The 20812-nt window shown below is 35.6% G+C and overlaps 1 protein-coding gene across 1 annotated transcript in view; it reads left to right on the top strand.

The window, feature by feature from the left end:
- The first annotated feature begins 4603 nt into the window (after positions 1-4603).
- The window catches only part of LOC131670286 (kinesin-like protein KIF3A), a 376061-nt gene continuing 359852 nt past the window's right edge, over positions 4604-20812 (top strand). The window contains exon 1 of the mRNA XM_058945762.1: positions 4604-5027. Within this exon, the coding sequence (XP_058801745.1) occupies positions 4669-5027 (359 nt within the window). The 5' untranslated portion in view covers positions 4604-4668. The remainder of the gene's footprint in view (positions 5028-20812) is intronic.

Raw genomic sequence — 20812 nt, 5'->3', positions numbered from 1 at the left:
AACTGAGCTGCTGGACCCAGGACGTTCGGTGCAAGAGTGCTGATCTGCTCTGGAGAGCCATTCATCTACTTTTCCGCGGCTACTTTTATATAGCGTGTCCCGCTCGAGCGAAGCTGAGCAGGAACCCCGTTATAAATCTAAATTTACAAATCTGACATCAAATTCGTAACCAGTGACCCCTAAAACCATGGAAATGAGGTGTAACTTGCAAAAATATTCAATTGTGCAAAAATTTGTTTAAACAAATTGCTTGAATAAAATAAGTTTTGAAAATCTGATATCCGATACGATCAGTGGAATTAAAAACCGTGAAATCTTTCATTTGTTTTTAAAATTCTGTATATAGATGATGTAGAATATTACGTAACTTGAAATGTATGATTGTATGCTGAAGCTGAGATAGGTGAAAACTGAGATAACTGATTTTGTGACATGCTAATCCTTCCGTGTTAGAGATCACGTTTGAGTGGCGGGCTAACGGTTCAATTTTCTGTAAATGCTATTATTTTATTTTCTTCTACTTTATTTATTATAAGAAAAATGAGTTCGAGAAGCCCTTGTGCAAGAAAAATTGATCTATTTTGTTATGTTTGTGGGAAGTTTGAAACAACTTCTTATCGACGATCGATTAATGATTCAATCAAAACTCTATATATGAAATGTTATAAGGTTCCGATCGACAATTTAGATAAGACATGGATACCATCTTCAATTTATAATTCTTGCAGACTTACTATGTTGAAGTAGGATGATAATAGCAGCCATATGACTGTTATTGAACCGACCATCTGGCGTGAGCCCAAGGACCATGAAACTGATTGTTACTTCTGCTTATGTAATACAACGGGTTTCAATAAACAAAATTCAAATAAAATCATCTACCCTGCGGTAGCGAGTGTAACACCAGCCAAAGTAGCAAAAGTAAGTAAACCCGGAAAAGAAGTTGGTTCGGCAAAAGTTGAACCGATGGATATTGATACAACTGAAGATGTCTCTTTTGAAGATAGTTCTGATGACGAGTGTCCTAAGCTTTTTGACCAAAGTTCGTTAGATGATTTTATTCGAGACCTCAATCTTCCAAAGGATAAAGCTGAACTCTGTGCTTCACGATTCCAAGAAAGGAAGCTGTTATTACCTGGAAAAAAGTGTCAATTTACAGAAGCCGAGAAGAGGTGTTCATAAAGTACTTTACAATGGAGGATGTGATGGTGTACTGTAATAACATCGAAGAATTGGTTAACTTGTATATCCAAGATTTGTACAAGCCAGAAAACTGGTGTATCTTCATTGATTCTTCCACACAAAGTCTCAAAGCTGTGTTACTACACAACGGAAATAAGTATGCGGCACTTCCTGTAGGTCACTCAACTGCACTAATAGAATCATACAATAGTTTTCAATTTCTACTGGAAAAAATAAATTATAAGACTCATAATTGGCTTGTTTGTGGTGACTTTCAGATAATAAATCTTATAGTTGGCTTGCAGTCGGGAAATACTAATCATAATTTCCGTGTTTCCTCTGCCTTTAAGATAGCCGTGCAAGAGATAAGCATTGGGTAACAAAAAAATGGCCCACAAGATCAGAATGGAAAATAGGTTCTCATAATGTCGCCTACGTAGGTCTTGTTGATAGAGAGAGAGTATTACTGCCACCACTTCACATCAAATTAGGTTTAATGAAATAGTTTGTGAAAGCCTTGAATAAAGAAGGTAAATGTTTCAATCATTTGAAAGCCACATTTCCGAAATTGAGTGATGCAAAAATTAAGGAAGGCATTTTCGTTCGGCCTGATATACGAAAACTCATGAAAGATGATACATTTATCGAAACCATGACTCTCGTTGCAAAGAATGCTTGGTTGAGCTTCAAAGATGTTACAGAAAAATTTTTAGGCAATAATGGAGACCTACAGTTTGAAACTATTGTGTCCAACATGTTACAGAATTTCCGAAAAATGGGTTGTCTAATGAGCCTTGAAATACACTTCCTTCATTCTCATTTGGACTATTTCCGAGAAAATCTTCGAGCATATAGTGAGGAGATGGGTGAACGATTTCACCAAGACTTTAAACAAAAGGAACAACGCTACCAAGGAAGGTGGGACGAAAAAATGATGGCCGACTACTGCTGGTTATTGAAAAGGGATGATAATAACCCTACTAGTCACAAACATAAATCTCTTCAACGATCGTTGGAAATGAAGCACCAACGTTTTCACAAAAAGAAAGCATAACATCACAAACTTGGCGGTTATAGGTATAAGAATATACATTCTAAAGATTGTCAGCTTCTTAGTGTAACCTCTCTAACTACATTGGAGCTTAGGTTGAAATGCTATGGATTACGGTCCACTTAAATTAATTTGTCCTGTGTTTGACACTCACTGTTCACTGCATTTAGTTTAACCTGTTGTGAGTTTAGCGCTCGCAGATCATAGCGAACGTAACTTCACCTGTAGTGGTCTAGAGCTCAAAGGTTACTGCGCATATAGGTTATACTGTCGTGGATTCTAGTTTGCAAGTTATATCGTACTCAATATACCTGTTGCGGATTATAGCGCGCTTAAATTAACCTGTAGCAGCTTATAGCGAATTTAGGTTAACTTGTCGTGGTTTTAAGCTGAGTGAAGGTTATAGCGCACTTAGGCAATTCTGTCATAGTTTTGAGCTTGCAGGTTATAGCGCACTTAAGTTAATCTGTCGCTGGTTCTAGAGTTATAGGATTTTCAGTGCATTTAGGTCATAACCATCTGCCTTAGCTTGCCCTAAATTTATAGCTGCCATATTAGAGTACATCTAATAAATTCAGCTAGATTCGCCGTAAATTAGTACAATGGTAGACCTTTATATGCCAGTGTAAGTTTTTCCTACTATTTAAGATTGCAAAAAAAATTAAGATTTTTCATACTCTAGTATAAATCAATTGATGAATGGCACATTTCAATTGACGGTATCTCTGCTGGAAAAAGATATAAAAAAATCGGTAATGCATTTTGTCGGCCAAGAGTTGCTCTTTCAGATGCCGTTGTCAGTTTTGCATGAAAAAATTTATTCACAATGTTGTAAGGTACCGAATATAGTCAAAAAACGTGATTTTCGCACATTTAGGTTAGGATATCTCAAAATCCTGACGTGCTGGCGCAATTCTAAGCTCGGATTTGGATTCAGCGCACCAAAATCCTTCGGGTGTACTATGTCTGGTCTCTGGTTCTGAAACCTTGTTGGCCTGTGTTATTCATCGTTATTGGATTGTTTGAAAACCGAGTTGCTAGAGAAACGTCCACGATTGGCCCACAAAAAAGTCCTCTTCCACCATAACAATGCGCCAGCTCACGCCTCAGCAGTTGTGGCCGCAAAACTGATAGAGATAGGGTTCTAACTCGTTTCACATCCCCCCTTTTCTCCAGACTTGGCTCCGTCGGACTACTATTTGTTCCCTAATATGAAAAAATGGATGGCGAGGAAAAGATTTCATTCAAACGAGGAGGTGATTGCAGAAACGAATGCCTATTTTACAGACTTGGACAAATCCTATTATTTGGAAGGGATTAACAAACTAGAGCAGCGTTGGATGAAGTGTATAAGCCTAATAGGAGTCTATGTTGAAAAATAAAAAAGATTTATTAAAAAAAATCAAGCAGTTTTTATTTTTGCACGGACTTTTCAAACGACCCTCGTAGTTTCATCCCTGTACATCGTAGGGCTTGCAACCCCCAATGACAAAACCTGTATGATTAGGTTTCTCTTTTATATAGATTTTTCACATTGTTTTTGTCGAAAAATGGTCATAAATATCGAAGATATTGCTGTAACAGGGTTTTAGGGGTAGCTTTTCATGGTGGTTTCCAGACCCCAAATTCCTTTTCTAGCAGAACAGTATACTTCTCTCATCAATTTTTAAGTATCATAGTAAATGAAAAATCTGCGAAATTGGTGATTGGCAAGTTTTTTTTTCTTTTTCTAAAATTATTTTCTTTTTTTAAAAAGAAAATGTATCTAACATGAAATTATGTATCTCATTTCTTTTGAATCGTAGAAATTGAATAACAAACACTTTAATTATTATCATGGACCAAATAATCAATAAAAATAATTTATTGCTGTAGTTTTGTTGGTTAACTACAGTGATACTAAACCATAAATGCCTAACAGAACTACCGGCGCCTCAGCTGAATCTCCGTAAAATTTACTTATCTTTAAATATTACATATCTTCAAATTTGTTGGTAATAATTTTACACTTGAACTACTAGTTTTGTTTATCGAATACTTATTTTTGAGATATTGTTATTGTTATCATAGAAATTGTTGTTGCTGTCATTACTAGTATTTTTATATGTTTAGTTATTTTACTATTTTATTGACTGTATTGTGACCAGTACTTGTATAAATATTCTATCACTGTATTGGCATCACTGTCAATTATTAAATATTATTAAATGCCAGTTATATACCAGTTGTTATAAAAACATTTTTATCACTCATTGTCAGAATTCTACCTAATGACCTCAATAAAGTTTAACCTAATATAATCTTCCTACTTAACAATTATGAATCCATTTCCATATTACCGATTATCAATATCTAATGTTTTATATTTATAGGATTGCAAACACTATCAACGGGAAGAAATAGAAAATGTCCGTGTAGTAGTTCGAGTTCGACCTATGAATGAAAAGGAGTTAGATGGTCATTGTCAAGATATAATTACACTTGATACTATAAATAATTTCGTCTCTGTGCACAATCCAAATGCTTCTCTAGATGAACCTTTAAAATCTTTTTTTTTCGACGCTGTATTCGACGTAACAGCAACTCAAGTAGATATTTACAATGAAACAGCTAGACCAGTAATTGATAAGGTATTGAATGGATATAATGGTACAATTTTTGCTTATGGACAGACAGGAACAGGAAAAACATTTACTATGTCTGGATATAAATCTTCTCCACAATTGAGGGGTATTATACCCAATTCATTCGCTCATATATTTGGATTCATTGCAAAAGCCCATGAAAATCAAAAGTAAGTTATAACTATTCATATTTTAATTTATATTTTACAAATTTTTTTAAAGACTAGAATTCATAGTAACAAAAGCAAATCAAACACATATCGTACAATATTCTCGTTTGAATCACGTTACATTTCTATATCCAATTACTTAAGTAGTGAAAAAAATTGCTATCAGAATACTGCTTTGTATGCATATCATATTATTTCTTATTGAAAAACGTTGAAAAAAAATATGCATATAATTGCATTACATATGTTTGAAATGTAATGCCAACATGGCTCATAAAGCATAAAAAATGAAAATTAAATTTTCAGCGGACTATATCAGGACTATATGGAGATTGTCGAAGTAATGCAATATTGTGTTTACTCAGAAACTACTGCACAAGATTGTATGAATGCGCCAACGCATTATCGCGATGGAGAAGCCAGTTACGACATGACCAAAAGTGCAGGCGTTTTCGTTTCATTGCTTCTCGCAAAAGTTTCTAAATTTGAACGTAATATTCTTTCTTGATTGTCTAACTTCTCGGTGTATATTCTTGGTGCACAACACCTTCACAATCGAAAAAAGTAATCAACATTGACAACATTAATATTATTTTAATTACACGTGCTTTTCTTGGTCTTGGAGATCCTGAGTGCTTCCACTGTGAAGACTGTTGTTTTATTTCACGATCATAACCCATGATTCGTCACCAGTAATAACTTTTTTAAGCGTAGTATTATCGTTATTTCTATTTCTCAGTTGTCATGAGTGATTTCTAAGTGAAGCTATTTTTTTTCTGCACTGAGTAATTTCGGAATGAACCTCGCACACATGCATGTATTTTGTAAACTTGAGATTAACATATTCCGAATTATAATTTTTTGTATTCCAAGGTCTTCTTCTAGTTTCCGAACAGTCATACGACAATCTTGTCGATCGCAAATCGCATCCGCTCAATATTTTTAAATATTTTTGTCGTCGAAGGTTAGCCAGAACGAAAATCATTATCAATTAAAGTACATCCTCCTTTGAAATGATTATACTACTCTTTGCTCGTACACTTATTCTCAAATGCCTTCTGCATCATCTGAATAGTTTCCGAATTCGTTTTTCCGAGTTGAAAGAAAAATTTAATAGACAGAGTAAAAGGCACAGGACTGTAGATTGAGAGAAATTATGATAGTTGGCAAACTGAATAAACGCGAATTGAAAATGTCTTTATTCCCAGCAATTTGTGGTTTTCTGACGATCTAGTGTAAAGAGTGGAAGGACTGGAAGTGCGAGGAGTGAAACATCTATGATGACGCATACGCCACCAGCCGGTTATCGCCATCAGTAAGCCATCGTCACCACAGAATCACCTGTTTACGTCCATCAACGAGCAGCCATGCCATCAAAGCTGAACAATAGATCTTACCTTAGTCCAAGAGGAAAGAACTGATAACGCAGGTTAACATTTGATTTAGTAGATAAACTATAGAGGCTGCAAATCAGGGTGCTTCAAATTAGTACAGGCCTCAGATAAGTGATCTGAAGTGCGTGAGCTGTCAGATCAACACTCCTATATCAGATGCGAGTCCTCCTCCATCTGAAATGCGTTTTAAATTCATAATAAAATTTATTTATGTAATATAATTCAATTTATGTGTGTGTGTGTGTCAAAATTTATTTACACACACACACGCGCGCATATATATATATTGTTAAGTGACACTTCATTGTGTTATAATTGTATTTTGTCGAATAATATTTCGGACCCGAGATTTCCGTTCGGACATAGTATAGCTAGCAGTATTCGTGTGCGCGACTCGGTAGGAATGTGTGGCAGAGGCTGATTCATGCTGCGTCAGCATGCTGGGACAGCATGCTGCAGTCAGCGTGCTTAGCTAGGTAAGACGAGCCGCTACGAGAAGCGTAAACGTCTAAGGCATATGCGCGAGAGAGAGACGGTTTGCAAGGGACAAAGGCTATATAATAAACCGGCGAAAACAACGCGACAGAGAAATTAGTCAGTTAGGAGCGAGCGCTCAATTAAGAAGCCTGCATTTTTCCTACTGAAGTTAAAACCATAATAAGAGTTTGAGAATATAATTGTTTGAGTTGCGATTAAGTATTAGAAGTGTCGAGTACAATTGTTTTAATAATTTTGTGTAAACGAAAATCATAGGAATTATCATTTTCTTGCGTGTTGCTACGCTATTGGATAAAGAATATATTGGACAACGAAAATCATAGGAATTATCATTTTCTCGCGTGTTGCTAAAGTATTGTATAAAAAATATATTGGACCAATTGATCTGATCAGATTCAAAGAAAAAGTGATTGGCCACATCACGAAGTGAATAATATTTTGGACCAATTTATATTTACAATATTAATACAAAGTGAGTAATACTTTTTATGTAACCAAAAAGAATAGACATCGCGAGGCGAAAATTACGCGTCTGAGAATTTATATATATATATATATATCTCTATTCTGCTTAACTTATTTATGTTGTGAAAGAGACTAGAATAAATATTATAATTATAAACGCCTATAAGTGTATCCATATGCTTCCCCACTATATTAAAGAATATCGCTATTACATTTTTCCTTTTAATAAATAAGCGAAAAACGTTATAAACGTTCAATTATTTATTTTACAAAAACGATATCGAGTGTCGAATTATAATTAACAGGGATTTCATTATTGACGCGCGAACGAGCCGGGGTGCCCGAAAGCCTAACTGCCGCCCGAGTCTAAGGCCGCTCGGCTGTTAAAAAGACCTTCGTACAGGACAAACTCGCCTCGCGCGAGTTGTCACCTATCATATATATATATATACAGGATGTCCAAAAAGTAACGATACACCTGAGAAATTTTCTAAGCCGGTTATTTTTTTAACCGGGTGAAGGTTGTTCTTGAAGTAACTTTTTACGAGGAATCCGATGGTAACCTTGGATTTGACCTTGAACCTCATTTTCAAGGTTATTTTGAGGTCAACCTCATTTTTTTAAATGGAAACCCCTATTTTTTATGGCGGAATCGGAAAGAGCGGAAAATTTTACGTCCAGATATCTATTGAGGTGTGAGGTTGAGGTAACCCCTAGAGGTCAACTGGAGGTCAAAGTATGAATTCTTAAAAATCTCGCGAATTCAGTGGTTAAACAAAACAAACAAAAGGATAACCCCAGGTAACTTTCAACGGTGCTCTTTAATTTGTCCTTGAACCTCATTTTCAAGGTTATTTTGAGGTCAACCTCATTTTTTTAATGGGTACCCCTATTTTTTATGGCGGAATCGAAAAAAGTGAAGACTCTCACGTATGGATGAGTTGAGGTTTGAGGTTAATGTGACCTCTAGGGGTCAGATGAAGGTCGAACTGTGGCTTTGTAATAGTACCGGGATTTTAGTGGTACAAGGAAGCAAATAAAGGTCATTGAAACCCCCATTTTCGACAGCGGCAATCGAAAGAGCGGAAAATTTTACATCCAAATATCTACTTAGATCATAAGTCAAGGGCGAACTTAAAGTTTAAGGTCAGTCAAAGGTCATCCAAACTTAAAGACGCCCTAAAATTTTTTAAAGTTTTTTTCATAATGGAGAAGGGTATTTATTTAGTAATTGCCCATCGGAGATCCGTAACCTTGAATTTAACCTTCAACCTCATTATCAAGGTTTTTTCAAGATCAATTTTTTTTACTTTTAGCGTTACCCAGGAACAACGACGTGGACGTAGTAAAATCTGTCCCCTTGGGGTGCTTTATTTTCGTGAGTTCCCCTCACCTCTCACGATCGGGATGCTTGATTTTCGTGAGTTCCCCTCGCCTATCAACAATGATTTTTTACGCTTATTTTCTTAATAACTTGATTAGCCAGTTAAACTTTTTAAGGTTACTATCCCATACCTATTCATTGAAAATCCACTAACAATTTCACTTGGTTCTATCCTTAGGAAATGTACTATGCCTAACTTTATCGTTTTGAGCTTATTCTTCGGGACAATTGCATTTTCAAAAATTAATATTTAAAAAAGCAACATATTTGAAAAGATTTTACCATTCGAAAATCTCCATAAAGCATTAGTGCATTAGTCGGACTGTAGTAGAACTTTTTTGTAAAAGTACTCAAATTATAATTTTCATTTTTTGAAAACATTTATTTGGGTTGCAAACTTTTTGTTTTTAATTCTGATTGATTTTTGAGTAAATTTCGATTCGCTGACTTAAAATGGAACGCCTCACTGAACGAGAAAGAATATCACTTCTTATGATGAGAGGCTGGGGTGGAGTAGAAAGATCTTACAGGGCAGTGAGAAATCTTTTTAATGAGACATTTCGGGTTAATAGAACTCCAATTGCTGTGTCTACTGTTCAGAATACTATTTCAAGGTTTGTAAATTTTGGCCATGTCAGAAATCTACCTGAGTCAGGCAGACCATGCTCAGCAACAAATGAAGAGAATTTATTAAATGTTCTATTATCATTCACTGAAAATCCACATAATTCCATCCGCAGAGTTACTGAAGAGCATGACATAAGTACATCGTCCGTACATATCATTTTAAAAACAGCAAAATTCCATCCGTTTAAAGTACACCTGGTTCACAAGTTGAATGAAGACGATTTCGATCGTCGTGTTGAGTTTTGTGAAGATATGATGGCACGCATAATTGAAAATCCAAATCTTCCATCAAACATAGTTTTCTCTGATGAAGCAACTTTTCAACTTGACGGAACATTAAATCGACATAATTGCAGGTACTGGGCTGCGGAAAATCCACACTGGATGCGAGAAGATAAATCGCAATATCCGCAGAAGTTGAATGTTTGGGCTGGAATAGTGAATAATCGAATCATAGGGCCATTCTTTATTGATGGTAACTTAAACGCTCAAAATTATGAAGAGATGCTTCGTAATCAAATAGTTCCAGCAATTAGAAAAATAATCGGAGACAACTTCGAAAATACATGGTATCAGCAGGATGGTGCTGCAGCTCACTATGGACGAGACGTTCGAATTTACTTAGATGAGGTGTTTGATAATCGGTGGATAGGAAGGAGAGGCACAATTGAATGGCCAGCTAGGTCCCCCGATTTGACGCCTTTAGATTATTTCTATTGGGGTTATCTAAAGGATCGGGTATACAAAACTAAACCCCAAAACTTGGACGAATTACGTCAAAGGATCATAGACGAATCAGCTCTCATTCCCACTGAAATGATCCAAAATGCTGTTGATGCTTTTTACCACCGATTAGCTTAATGTCAAGAAGTGAACGGTGAACAATTCGAGCACTTAAAATAAGATGTGCTGATGTAAGATAAATCATACGTGAGAGGCCAGGGGAACTCACGAAAATCAAGCACCCCGATCGTGAGAGGCGAGGGGAACTCACGAAAATAAAGCACCCCAAGGGGACAGATTTTACTACGTCCACGTCGTTGTTCCTGGGTAACGCTAAAAGTAAAAAAAATTGATCTTGAAAAAACCTTGATAATGAGGTTGAAGGTTAAATTCAAGGTTACGGATCTCCGATGGGCAATTACTAAATAAATACCCTTCTCCATTATGAAAAAAACTTTAAAAAATTTTAGGGCGTCTTTAAGTGTGGATGACCTTTGACTGACCTTAAACTTTAAGTTCGCCCTTGACTTATGATCTAAGTAGATATTTGGATGTGAAATTTTCCGCTCTTTCGATTGCCGCTGTCGAAAATGGGGGTTTCAATGACCTTTATTTGCTTCCTTGTACCACTAAAATCCCGGTACTATTACAAAGCCACAGTTCGACCTTCATCTGACCCCTAGAGGTCACATTAACCTCAAACCTCAACTCATCCATACGTGAGAGTCTTCACTTTTTTCGATTCCGCCATAAAAAATAGGGGTACCCATTAAAAAAAATGAGGTTGACCTCAAAATAACCTTGAAAATGAGGTTCAAGGACAAATTAAAGAGCACCGTTGAAAGTTACCTGGGGTTATCCTTTTGTTTGTTTTGTTTAACCACTGAATTCGCGAGATTTTTAAGAATTCATACTTTGACCTCCAGTTGACCTCTAGGGGTTACCTCAACCTCACACCTTAATAGATATCTGGACGTAAAATTTTCCGCTCTTTCCGATTCCGCCATAAAAAATAGGGGTTTCCATTTAAAAAAATGAGGTTGACCTCAAAATAACCTTGAAAATGAGGTTCAAGGTCAAATCCAAGGTTACCATCGGATTCCTCGTAAAAAGTTACTTCAAGAACAACCTTCACCCGGTTAAAAAAATAACCGGCTTAGAAAATTTCTCAGGTGTATCGTTACTTTTTGGACACCCTGTATATGTATATATAGGGATAAGAGTGTTTTGACTCCTCAGCCCCTTAGTTTCCCCTTTTTGCCCCTCGTTTGCCCCTTCCTTTTGTCCCTCTACATTATATGTTTAAATTTTTTGGTTCACAATGATATTATTCTATGCCACCAAAGCTAATATTCTCAAAGATATCTGGAAATGTGTGTGAAAACAGAATTACATAATGTCGAGAAATCGACACAAAAAAAAACTAAATTAGATAATGTCGAGATTTTGACACCCAAAATAACATTGACGTTATACAATATCAAGATATCAACACCATAAATAACATTATATAATGTCGAAACCACGATATAACTTAATATTCAGTAATCTAAAATTTACGTTTACAATGTAAGCTAGCGAATTGGTTCCATTTTCTGGTTAGTTTTATTGATAACATTCGAAATGATTACAAGAAAAAATGAAGTTAAAGTTGACCTTTTATTGGAAAAATTACTCCGTGATTGAAGTATCATGAGTTCCTTTAATTATTCCACTAGCATGAAGTCCTGCATGTCGATTACGTATTCCATCCATAACTTACAATTTATCTCTTTTCCTGGCCCAAAAGTTGTAGCTACGGTGCAAACAAACGAAATTCACTTTAAAGGATCCCGGCCGTCACTAAATCCGAATCCGACATCAGATTGTCAAATTCACTATAGCACATCCAATATGACAGATGGCAAACCGAAAAATTTTTAATTTTGAAAATTAAAAAATATTACCGTCTATCACTAGTGATTTTTTGATTAGTCACATAGTTTTTAAGAAAAAAATTCCTATATATTTGATACTTACTGATAATTACGCAGACCCACGTTTCCATCGCTTACCAGGCCGAACAAACTATTGAACTTCAGTAGCTGATATTTATAGATTAGGGGGTTTTTGATTTTAAATTCAAGATGGCTGATCCAGTATAGCCGATAACGAATCTTGAGCTCCAAGATAGTTTTTGCATAGTTTTTGAGAAAAAATTCCAAAATAATCAATTATGTCAATCTGATAATTGCTATCTGGAATGCAAATGGTCTTATACAGAGATATGTTGAATTAAGAGCATTTCTAATTAACGAAAATATATATATTATACTATTATCAGAAACACACTTTACAAGTAAAAACTTTCTATACATTCAAAATTACACGGTACATAATACAAATTATCTACTTGATAAAATACAAGGAGACCCTGCAATCATTATTAAAACAAATATAAATTATTACATATATACATCACTAATGAAATATATATATAAGCAACTAGTGTAATTATAAATGACAGCCAAGGCTTGATAGTAATATCAGCTGTATACTTTTCTCCATACAAAACAATAACATTGGAAAATTGGTTAAATTTCTTTCATCCACTAGGAAATCGCTTTTTAGCTGGAGATGATTATAATGCGAAGCACTCATACTAAGGATCAAGATCACAAAACGTAACCCCTAGAAGTAAAGTACTATATGAAACACTACGTAAAATTAATTGCATCCCAATATATACTGGAGAACCGACATACTGGCCAACAGATTTAAATAAGCTACCAGACCTGATAGATTTTGCTTTTTTAAAAAGCATACATGAAAAATTTTTCGAAGTATTATAATGTTTAGACTTAACATCAGACCATTCGCCAGTATTAATGACATTAAAATCTCAAGTGATTACGATTGTTAACAACTATATGAAAACTAATTAGAAAAAATATTCTTTTTCTATTGATAAAAGTTTTAAAAAAGATTATTGAGAAATAGATATCACATAACAAGGTCGAGTCAAGATAAAATTAAACTAAATAAAGCAATTAAAGAATTAAAGAAATTACTGTATCCAGTATAAAACTCTATAACGGAGATGTTGCTCAACGCAAAGCCCGATGTAATATACAATGAAAAAAAATTTATATATATGTATATTGATAATGAGTAGGATGAGTTGCTGGCTACGACAGGGCTACTTGAAATCCGGCCGGGTTGATCAGATATGCCGCTTATAAGGCTTTCCTGCCTATGGGCCCGCGGACGGGTCGTAAGTTCTTGTAATGCTGTGTAACGCTCAAATTCTTGCTACTCTCGTAATCGCGTTTTCGAGAGTAGCAAGAATTTGACACGTGTATATCCTACTAGAAATGAGGTATCAACATTTGTCGAGTAGCAAACGCAAAGTTTTCTATCTCAATGAACTGTCTTAAAATACAATTAGCGTGATTACATCTATCGGGAGAGGCCCGACAGCGCCCTAACCAATACTCAATTTTATCTCTTAACAGTTAATAAATTTGAAGGAAGGAGATATCTAAGGCTACTTTTTTCTTATAAGAGAGATAATCTTATGAGTTGAGCGCTTAGGTATCGAAAGGAGAGGAATTAGCAGGCTAACCACTGAATAAAGAAATTAGTCTCAGGAAATTGCTGAGCCTTTATTTCCAATCAATGCTCGCGCTGCTAAGCAAGGAAGGATAGTGAATCCTCTTGCCGCAGCGACGAGCGAATTTATACTTGCGAAATCGGCTCCTTTCTACGCTTGGTAGCCCTTACAACGCTATTTTTGAAATTGATACAAACTTTGCACATGTTTTATCACAAAATGGCTCGATCGAAATTGCAATTTTATGATTTAAAAAATTAAACATGAAATAACGAGTTTTTTAATATAAATCGTTTCTCGAGGAATAATCGCCTTTTAGAGTTATAAGTAATACAATTTGATAATCAAATAACGCCAATTTTACAATAAATTTACGGAAAATTTTTACATAAAAAAATCGCTTGTGATTAGTGGAACATTATTTAAATTAAAAACGATTAATATAGCTATCCATATTTGTACAATAATTAAAAAAAGGAATTTGCAAATTTCTTTTTCAGCCATTTAAAAATCAGCAAATTAGTAACAATCATTATCATTAATTTTAGAGATATATACAATCGACTCGCTATCTAACAACGCAATTTTAATTGTTTAAATAAATTATAAATTTTTTATTTATTGATAACTCAGTGAATAATTAGTTACCAAAGTGTCAAATTCTTGCTTCTCCGTTTCAATACGTTACGAACGTAATCGCATATTCGAATTAACAATATAATTATTTATTGCAAAATAACTAACACTATTAACTTGTAAATTAAATTAAACTAATAAATACAAACTTGAGAATTATAATGTCACGTCTCGTGCATCAACTACGAATAGCTAATGAATGAGACGTTCCAATATGTTGACTAGTGGTTGGATATGTCTCACTTATAGTAAATGTATGTGGAAATGTAAATATGTATGTATGATAATTGCACTACCTTGATAATTGTAGTTTTTAATTGTTGATAGAAATGTAGTAGACTCTAACTGCTTGTTGAATTGTATTGGATAGGTCATTGAATAATACTTGCACGATATTACTTTGTAACAGTCGCGAGTTTATTAAGTAAAGTAATCACCAATTGTCGGACCAGTGTGTACGAGTTGAGTCTTACAGGTACTTATTGACTGACTGACGGACTACTGATCAACTGCTGTAAGTTTTCAAAGCTTAGCAGCTTTGAATTTTACGAATGTGCATTTGTTACAAAAGGGATGCGTCGTAAGACGTAACAACTTTATTTCGGAGTGTCATTTACCTCGCGTTTCGTCAGCTTTTTGCTGACGTGCGAATAGTTTAGCAGCTTTAAATTTTACGAATGTGCATTTGTTACAAAAGGGACGCGTCGTAAGACGTAACAACTTTATTTCGGAGTGTCATTTACCTCGCGTTTCGTCAGCTGACGTGCGAGTAGTTTAGCAGCTTTGGATTTCACGAATGTGCATTTGTTACAAAAGGGACGCGTCGTAAGACGTAACAACTTTATTTCGGAGTGTCATTTACCTCGCGTTTCGTCAGCTGACGTGCGAGTAGTTTAGCAGCTTTGGATTTCACGAATGTGCATTTGTTACAAAAAGGATGCGTCGTAAGACGTAATTCCCCAGGGCCTAAGACATTGCAATGTTTGCATACTTCTGAAATTCAAAGCTACTAGCGGTTTATACAGAAATTTTGCGATGTGTGCACTTTAATTAGTCTATAAGGGAGCGTGGTTGCTCGACTTTGTACAGTTCAATTTTGACTTGTAATTTACAATGTTTGGATTTCCAAGGGAGCGTCATTCGATGGTCTGCGTAAGTATTTTACAAATTGATTGTAGTTCTTGTTACTTAGTTTCTAGTTCTCGTTGTTATTACTATCATTATATATTTTCCTTTTTCTAGTTTGCGGGTTGGCAGCATTCCCGTGCGGTAAAGAAAGCCGAACGAGAGGGCTTGCCTTTACCAGCCGCGCCTAAACCCGGGACCCGGAAATATGTGAGAATAGATGTAAGTGTTTTACAATGTATATTTGTATATTGGTATATTGATATATCTGATTAAATTGTTTCCTGTTTGCTTGTTAGTTTCAGAGATGGAAATTAGTGCGTACTCTGAGGCATTGCGACTGAGTGACACGGACAGCCTTCTTCTTGGGGGAGTACGGTCCAGGTGAAGATACTTGGAATCTTCGTGAATTATTTTTTTATGATTTGTTAGTATATTGTAACGGTTTTCGTCGAGTATGTGTGGAAGTTTTTAATGATTTTTACAATGTAATTATAGGTCCAAGTGTGGACCATCGATATAATTGTAATTGTATATAAGTGTAATTATGTTGTTAGATAAAAAATTTGTTTTTTTTTTTTTTAAATTCCTTTGCAGTCTTAGCCTAATATCTTAAAGCGAATATCTCGCTTCCCTCCCCGCTTAAAATGTAGCCCTGACGTAAAGCATTTGGGGTACTGAACGGCACGAACAATTAATTAGACTTTTGTTGAAAATAGGTCATGTTTGTATTTGACTAGTGTTGATTCGAGAGGTAAGCTTTGTTGAGGAATAGGACAGTGGGTATCAGGGTAAATTTGTATCTTGACGTCTGTGTCGTTCAGGTTTGAATGTACTGTGTCCAGTTGAATTTCTGCATTTTGTTTGTTATTTTTTGTCATACTGTCATGGTTTGGTCGTCCTAGTATCACTAGCAGGTGGGTTATTGAGCTGAAGAAGCCCCATAGTAGGTTCATAGACCAGCCATAAACCATGTGCAGCGTATATCCTCTGATTATGGTATCAATCGTCAATTTTATTATTTGCAGTAATATTAATATCATTATGATTACTGACGAGATTGATCCGCACGTGATTAGTTTGTTGAACATGTGATTCCACGTGCTTTCAGCCAATTTCGCAAGTGTATTTTCTGTAAAAATGTTCTTTGTTGTTCCTTCTGATATTTCTTGCTTTTTCCATGGGGAACATTATTTGTTGTTGTAGTTGGTCCAATTCTTGTTGTGAGTATATGACGTTAGTTGCTAATGAATCTATGGATTCAAATTTCCATTTTATGTTTGCGTTAGGTTTGAGTGCTTGTGGTGGTATTGTTTCCATTGGTTTGGGCGTTAGTTTTATCCATTTGTTGTTTACTTTGTAGTATGTAGATATTATGGAGTTACAGTTCATTGGAGTACCTTTTCTTTTGAGGATATGTGTTTTTGGAGTAAGAAACCAGGTTCTATTGCCTGAAATTACTAGTAATTCGTTGTAGCATTCGCTGAGGTGCTGTGCCTTCAGTAGGGGTGCATTTTATGACATGAACTACTTCTCCTGCGATCCTGGCATTGTATCCAGGTTTCTTCATGATGTTGTATGCGAATTCGTCAGGGGAGAGGGTTGCAAGGGATAGGGAGTTTTGTATTGTTCTCCTCTCTACTTCGCACCTATCTGTAATGACTTTTCTGTAAAGGTCGTTCAGCTGTCTGCCCAAATGCTTTTCGACATATACAAATTTAGAATTTACGTATGTGAATAAATCTATGTTGACCTTGCTTTTTCTAGTAACAGTATCTTTATCGAATTTGTATTTGTTGAAGTTATTGTTTTCTTCCGCGATAAAGAGTTTTGGATGTTCTGTTCTTATGAACTCTCTGTAGCATTTCAATATTTTATCTTTGGCTGTTAAAGCAAAGGTCGTGTCGCTAGTGTTTACCATGTATATTATGTCGTCATTGTGTGTGTTAAAATATTTTGTTACTGGACCTTTATATAAAATATCATAAGTGTTAGTAAAACATTCTTCCTGAGGTAAAATGTCCCAAAATGTATAACCCCCGTCAGAGTCTACGCAAGTTGTGTCTGAAAATTTACACGTCGTTCCTGAGCTTAAATGTAATTTGTCATTACTCAGACAAATTTTGGTATACTGTCCGATGGATTTCAATTTTGCATTGATGTACTGGAACATCTCTAAATTCGGCTGCTTGGATAAGTTCTACATTTAGTATTGTTGAGTTTATGGTTTCGGAGTTAAAGTCGCATTCGTCAGCGTCCAGTAGGGAGAATGTTGTGATGTTAGTGTTTGTGGTGCCGCAGTGATATCCAATGTATGCATAAATAATTTGAAAGAATGTAATGAATAACGTTATTTTTGAAAACATGATTTCTTTGTCCTAAAACAGAAAAAAGTTTATCAGTTTATATACTCTTGTGTAATATTAATTTATTTGCATGAACTGTATTCTGTTTTCCACCCTTATTTATTGTTACGTTATAATTATCTGTGATGTTTAATATTTCAAAGGGATCCAGGTTGTGATTCTTTTCGAATTTGCCTGGTTTAAGTTCTTTAATGAGCCACACTTGATCTCCTATTTTGAAATTGCAAGGGTTTATGTGGCGATCATAATATTTTTTTGATTTTTCTTTTGCTGTTACGAGGTCTTCTCGCGCTAAGCATGCAATATCCTGCATGTTTTGTATAAGTGTTGATAGATAATTATTGAATGTTGGCAATTGTTCTGAAATTTTTAACGGTTCACTAGACGGTAATCGTGGTGGGTAAGCGAAGACCAGTTCATGCGGAGTAAATCTATGTGCGCTGTGAACGCTTGTGTTGTAATGAAATTGGGCTAATTCTAATAAATTGTCCCATTCAATTTTTTTACTAGAAAAAAATTTCAAATATTCACAAAGGGGGTGATGTGCTCTTTCTAGGGAGCCGTTCGATTGTGGTGAAAATGCGGTTGTTTCTATTTTTGCAAACTCAAATCTACGAGCAATGGCTTTTAAGATTTTACTTGTAAAGTTCGCTCCTCTGTCGGTGAGGACTACTTTTGGTGAACTGAAAATACATATAAGATATCAAGTAAAATAGAAATAGATATAATTAAACAAAGAGCAGAAAGTACAAGTATATAATAAACGCAGGTAGTGTGAGACTGATAGGCGTTGCGATGCACAGAGATAGAGAGAGAGAGAGTTGGTAATTCAGCAAGTACTTACATATCGACCCTGCTCGAGGAACCACGAAGAAGCTACGTTGACAACGCGTTCGCTCGCACGCTCGCGGAATTGGCCGGAATCTCGCCGGGCAGTTGCTCGGATGGCGGGCGGCAATTATGCCAGCTCGCAGGGTGCACACATTGTCACACAGTCTCACAGTAAATAAAAGTACATCAAATACTTATCTACGAGCACTGCACTATCGTGCGAAAATGTCAAAGGGCGAAGCACGCAGCAGAGCTAATCGGACAAAAGAATGACACGGCGTTGGCAAAGATATAAGCACGTGCGCTTAGCAGGACGACGATTATTGATTGCCTGTCGGTAGTCTCTCTCATGCATGTGTTCGCTCGCGTCGTTAATAAGTGGCCAATCAGGGCCCTTCTTACTTCGCGCGCTCTACTCTCTCATGTGCTTTCTTTTACTTACACATAAGATTTATAGATTTCACGCATAAGATTTATGATTTTATAGGCCGCTCTCTCTCTCTTTCTCTCTCTCTCTCTCTCTCTCTCTCTCTCTCTCTCTCGCTCTCTCTCTCACTTCTAGCTGTTCGCTGCTAGCTATATGTATATATGTGTAATGTGTTTGAGAAAAAAAGGTATAACGTATACATATGTATATTAAAGGCGAAAAATATATCCATATTTTAGTAATGAGGGAGAAGAAAACAACGAGTGATCTAAAACTCGTTATATCTCACAAACAGAAAAGAAACTTAGAGAACTAAGTCCAACAGAAGCAACAGATTACTCATCATGGAAAGCTATCAAGAGACTTAATAAACCAACATCATTTATTCCATCTATCAGAAAAATTTTTATCGAATGGGCTAGATCAGACGAGAAAAAAAGTTATACGTTTGCCAATCATTTATATACAGTATTCAAACCTTATAAAAGAAGAAGGAGAAAAGAAGAGGACACCTTACTAGAAGACTCGAACGTCCAAGACAGTAGATCAATTGCATCAGTAAAAATAAAGGAAGTATTATTCATTATTAAAAATATAAAGAACAAAAAAGCACCCAGATTTGATAATATTACATAAAAAATGATTAATAAACTTCCTACGATAATAATAAGATATTAAACAATTATTTTTAATACATGTCTTCGTCTATGTTATTTTCTCACTCATTAGAAAATGGTAGAGATTATTTTCATTCCTAAACCTAGTAAAGTAGCTGAACTAATGACATCATATAGACCATTTAGTCTGCTGTCTGTGTTATCAAAAATTTTTGAAAAAATAATTTAGGTAGAATTAACCCAATAATAATAAATAGAAAACTTATCCCAGACCATCAATTTGGTTTCAATCGCAACCACTCCACGATAGAACAAGTAAACAGAATAGTATCAGCTGCAAGGAAATCTATAGAAAAAAAAACAATCTTGCACCTTCATATTCCTCGATGTTGTACAGGCATTTGATAAGGTATGGCATAAAGGTCTTCTACATAAATTAAAAAGATATTACCTAGAAAAACATTATGAATTGTTTAAGTCATACCAACAAAATAGAGAATTTCAAGTCAAAATAAATAAATAAACATTATAACGAGTCGCATTCTCGTTATGTCTCTCACCCTGCAACCAGTTTATTTATTAATCATATTTATACCTTACCATGCATTATAATAATTTGTAATTTGTAGCGCAATTGAAATGTCAGCAAACAAGGTAAGAGTCGAGTCCTACGATCTATACTATCGATAGTCCTTAGCGCGGATGTCTCGGAGAGACCGCGATCGCGAAGGGGAGAGAGAGAGCGCGCGCAATGAGTCAGTTGGCATGCGAGCAGAGACAAGTGCGGACGCTAGCATAGTTTGATAGCAACATCTTTTCTTTTGCGTTACGAGGGACTACGAAGGAGTAAGCGAACACGCAGTGGCGATTGTACGAGTCCGAAGATTGCCAGTGATAAGCGAAGACACGTAGTTGACGCTGACAGGAATTCCGTCAGCTATAAGGCTAAGAAGCGAGAACGCCCGCGTGAGTATAGGTCAGGAGTAAGCGTGGTCGCGATCTATTGTACGTGCGTTTCTGCCGTTCTAATAACCGACGACAACTACTGTAAGTACCTACTCGATTCTTCTCTCTCTCTCTCTTTGGCTCTCTCTCTCCTA

This window comes from Phymastichus coffea, unplaced genomic scaffold (genome assembly GCF_024137745.1).
Source record: "Phymastichus coffea isolate CEN01 unplaced genomic scaffold, Cenicafe_Pcof_1.1 PCOF00107, whole genome shotgun sequence".
NCBI classification, from domain to species: domain Eukaryota; kingdom Metazoa; phylum Arthropoda; class Insecta; order Hymenoptera; family Eulophidae; genus Phymastichus; species Phymastichus coffea.
This window is presented reverse-complemented; position numbering and strand designations above follow the sequence as displayed.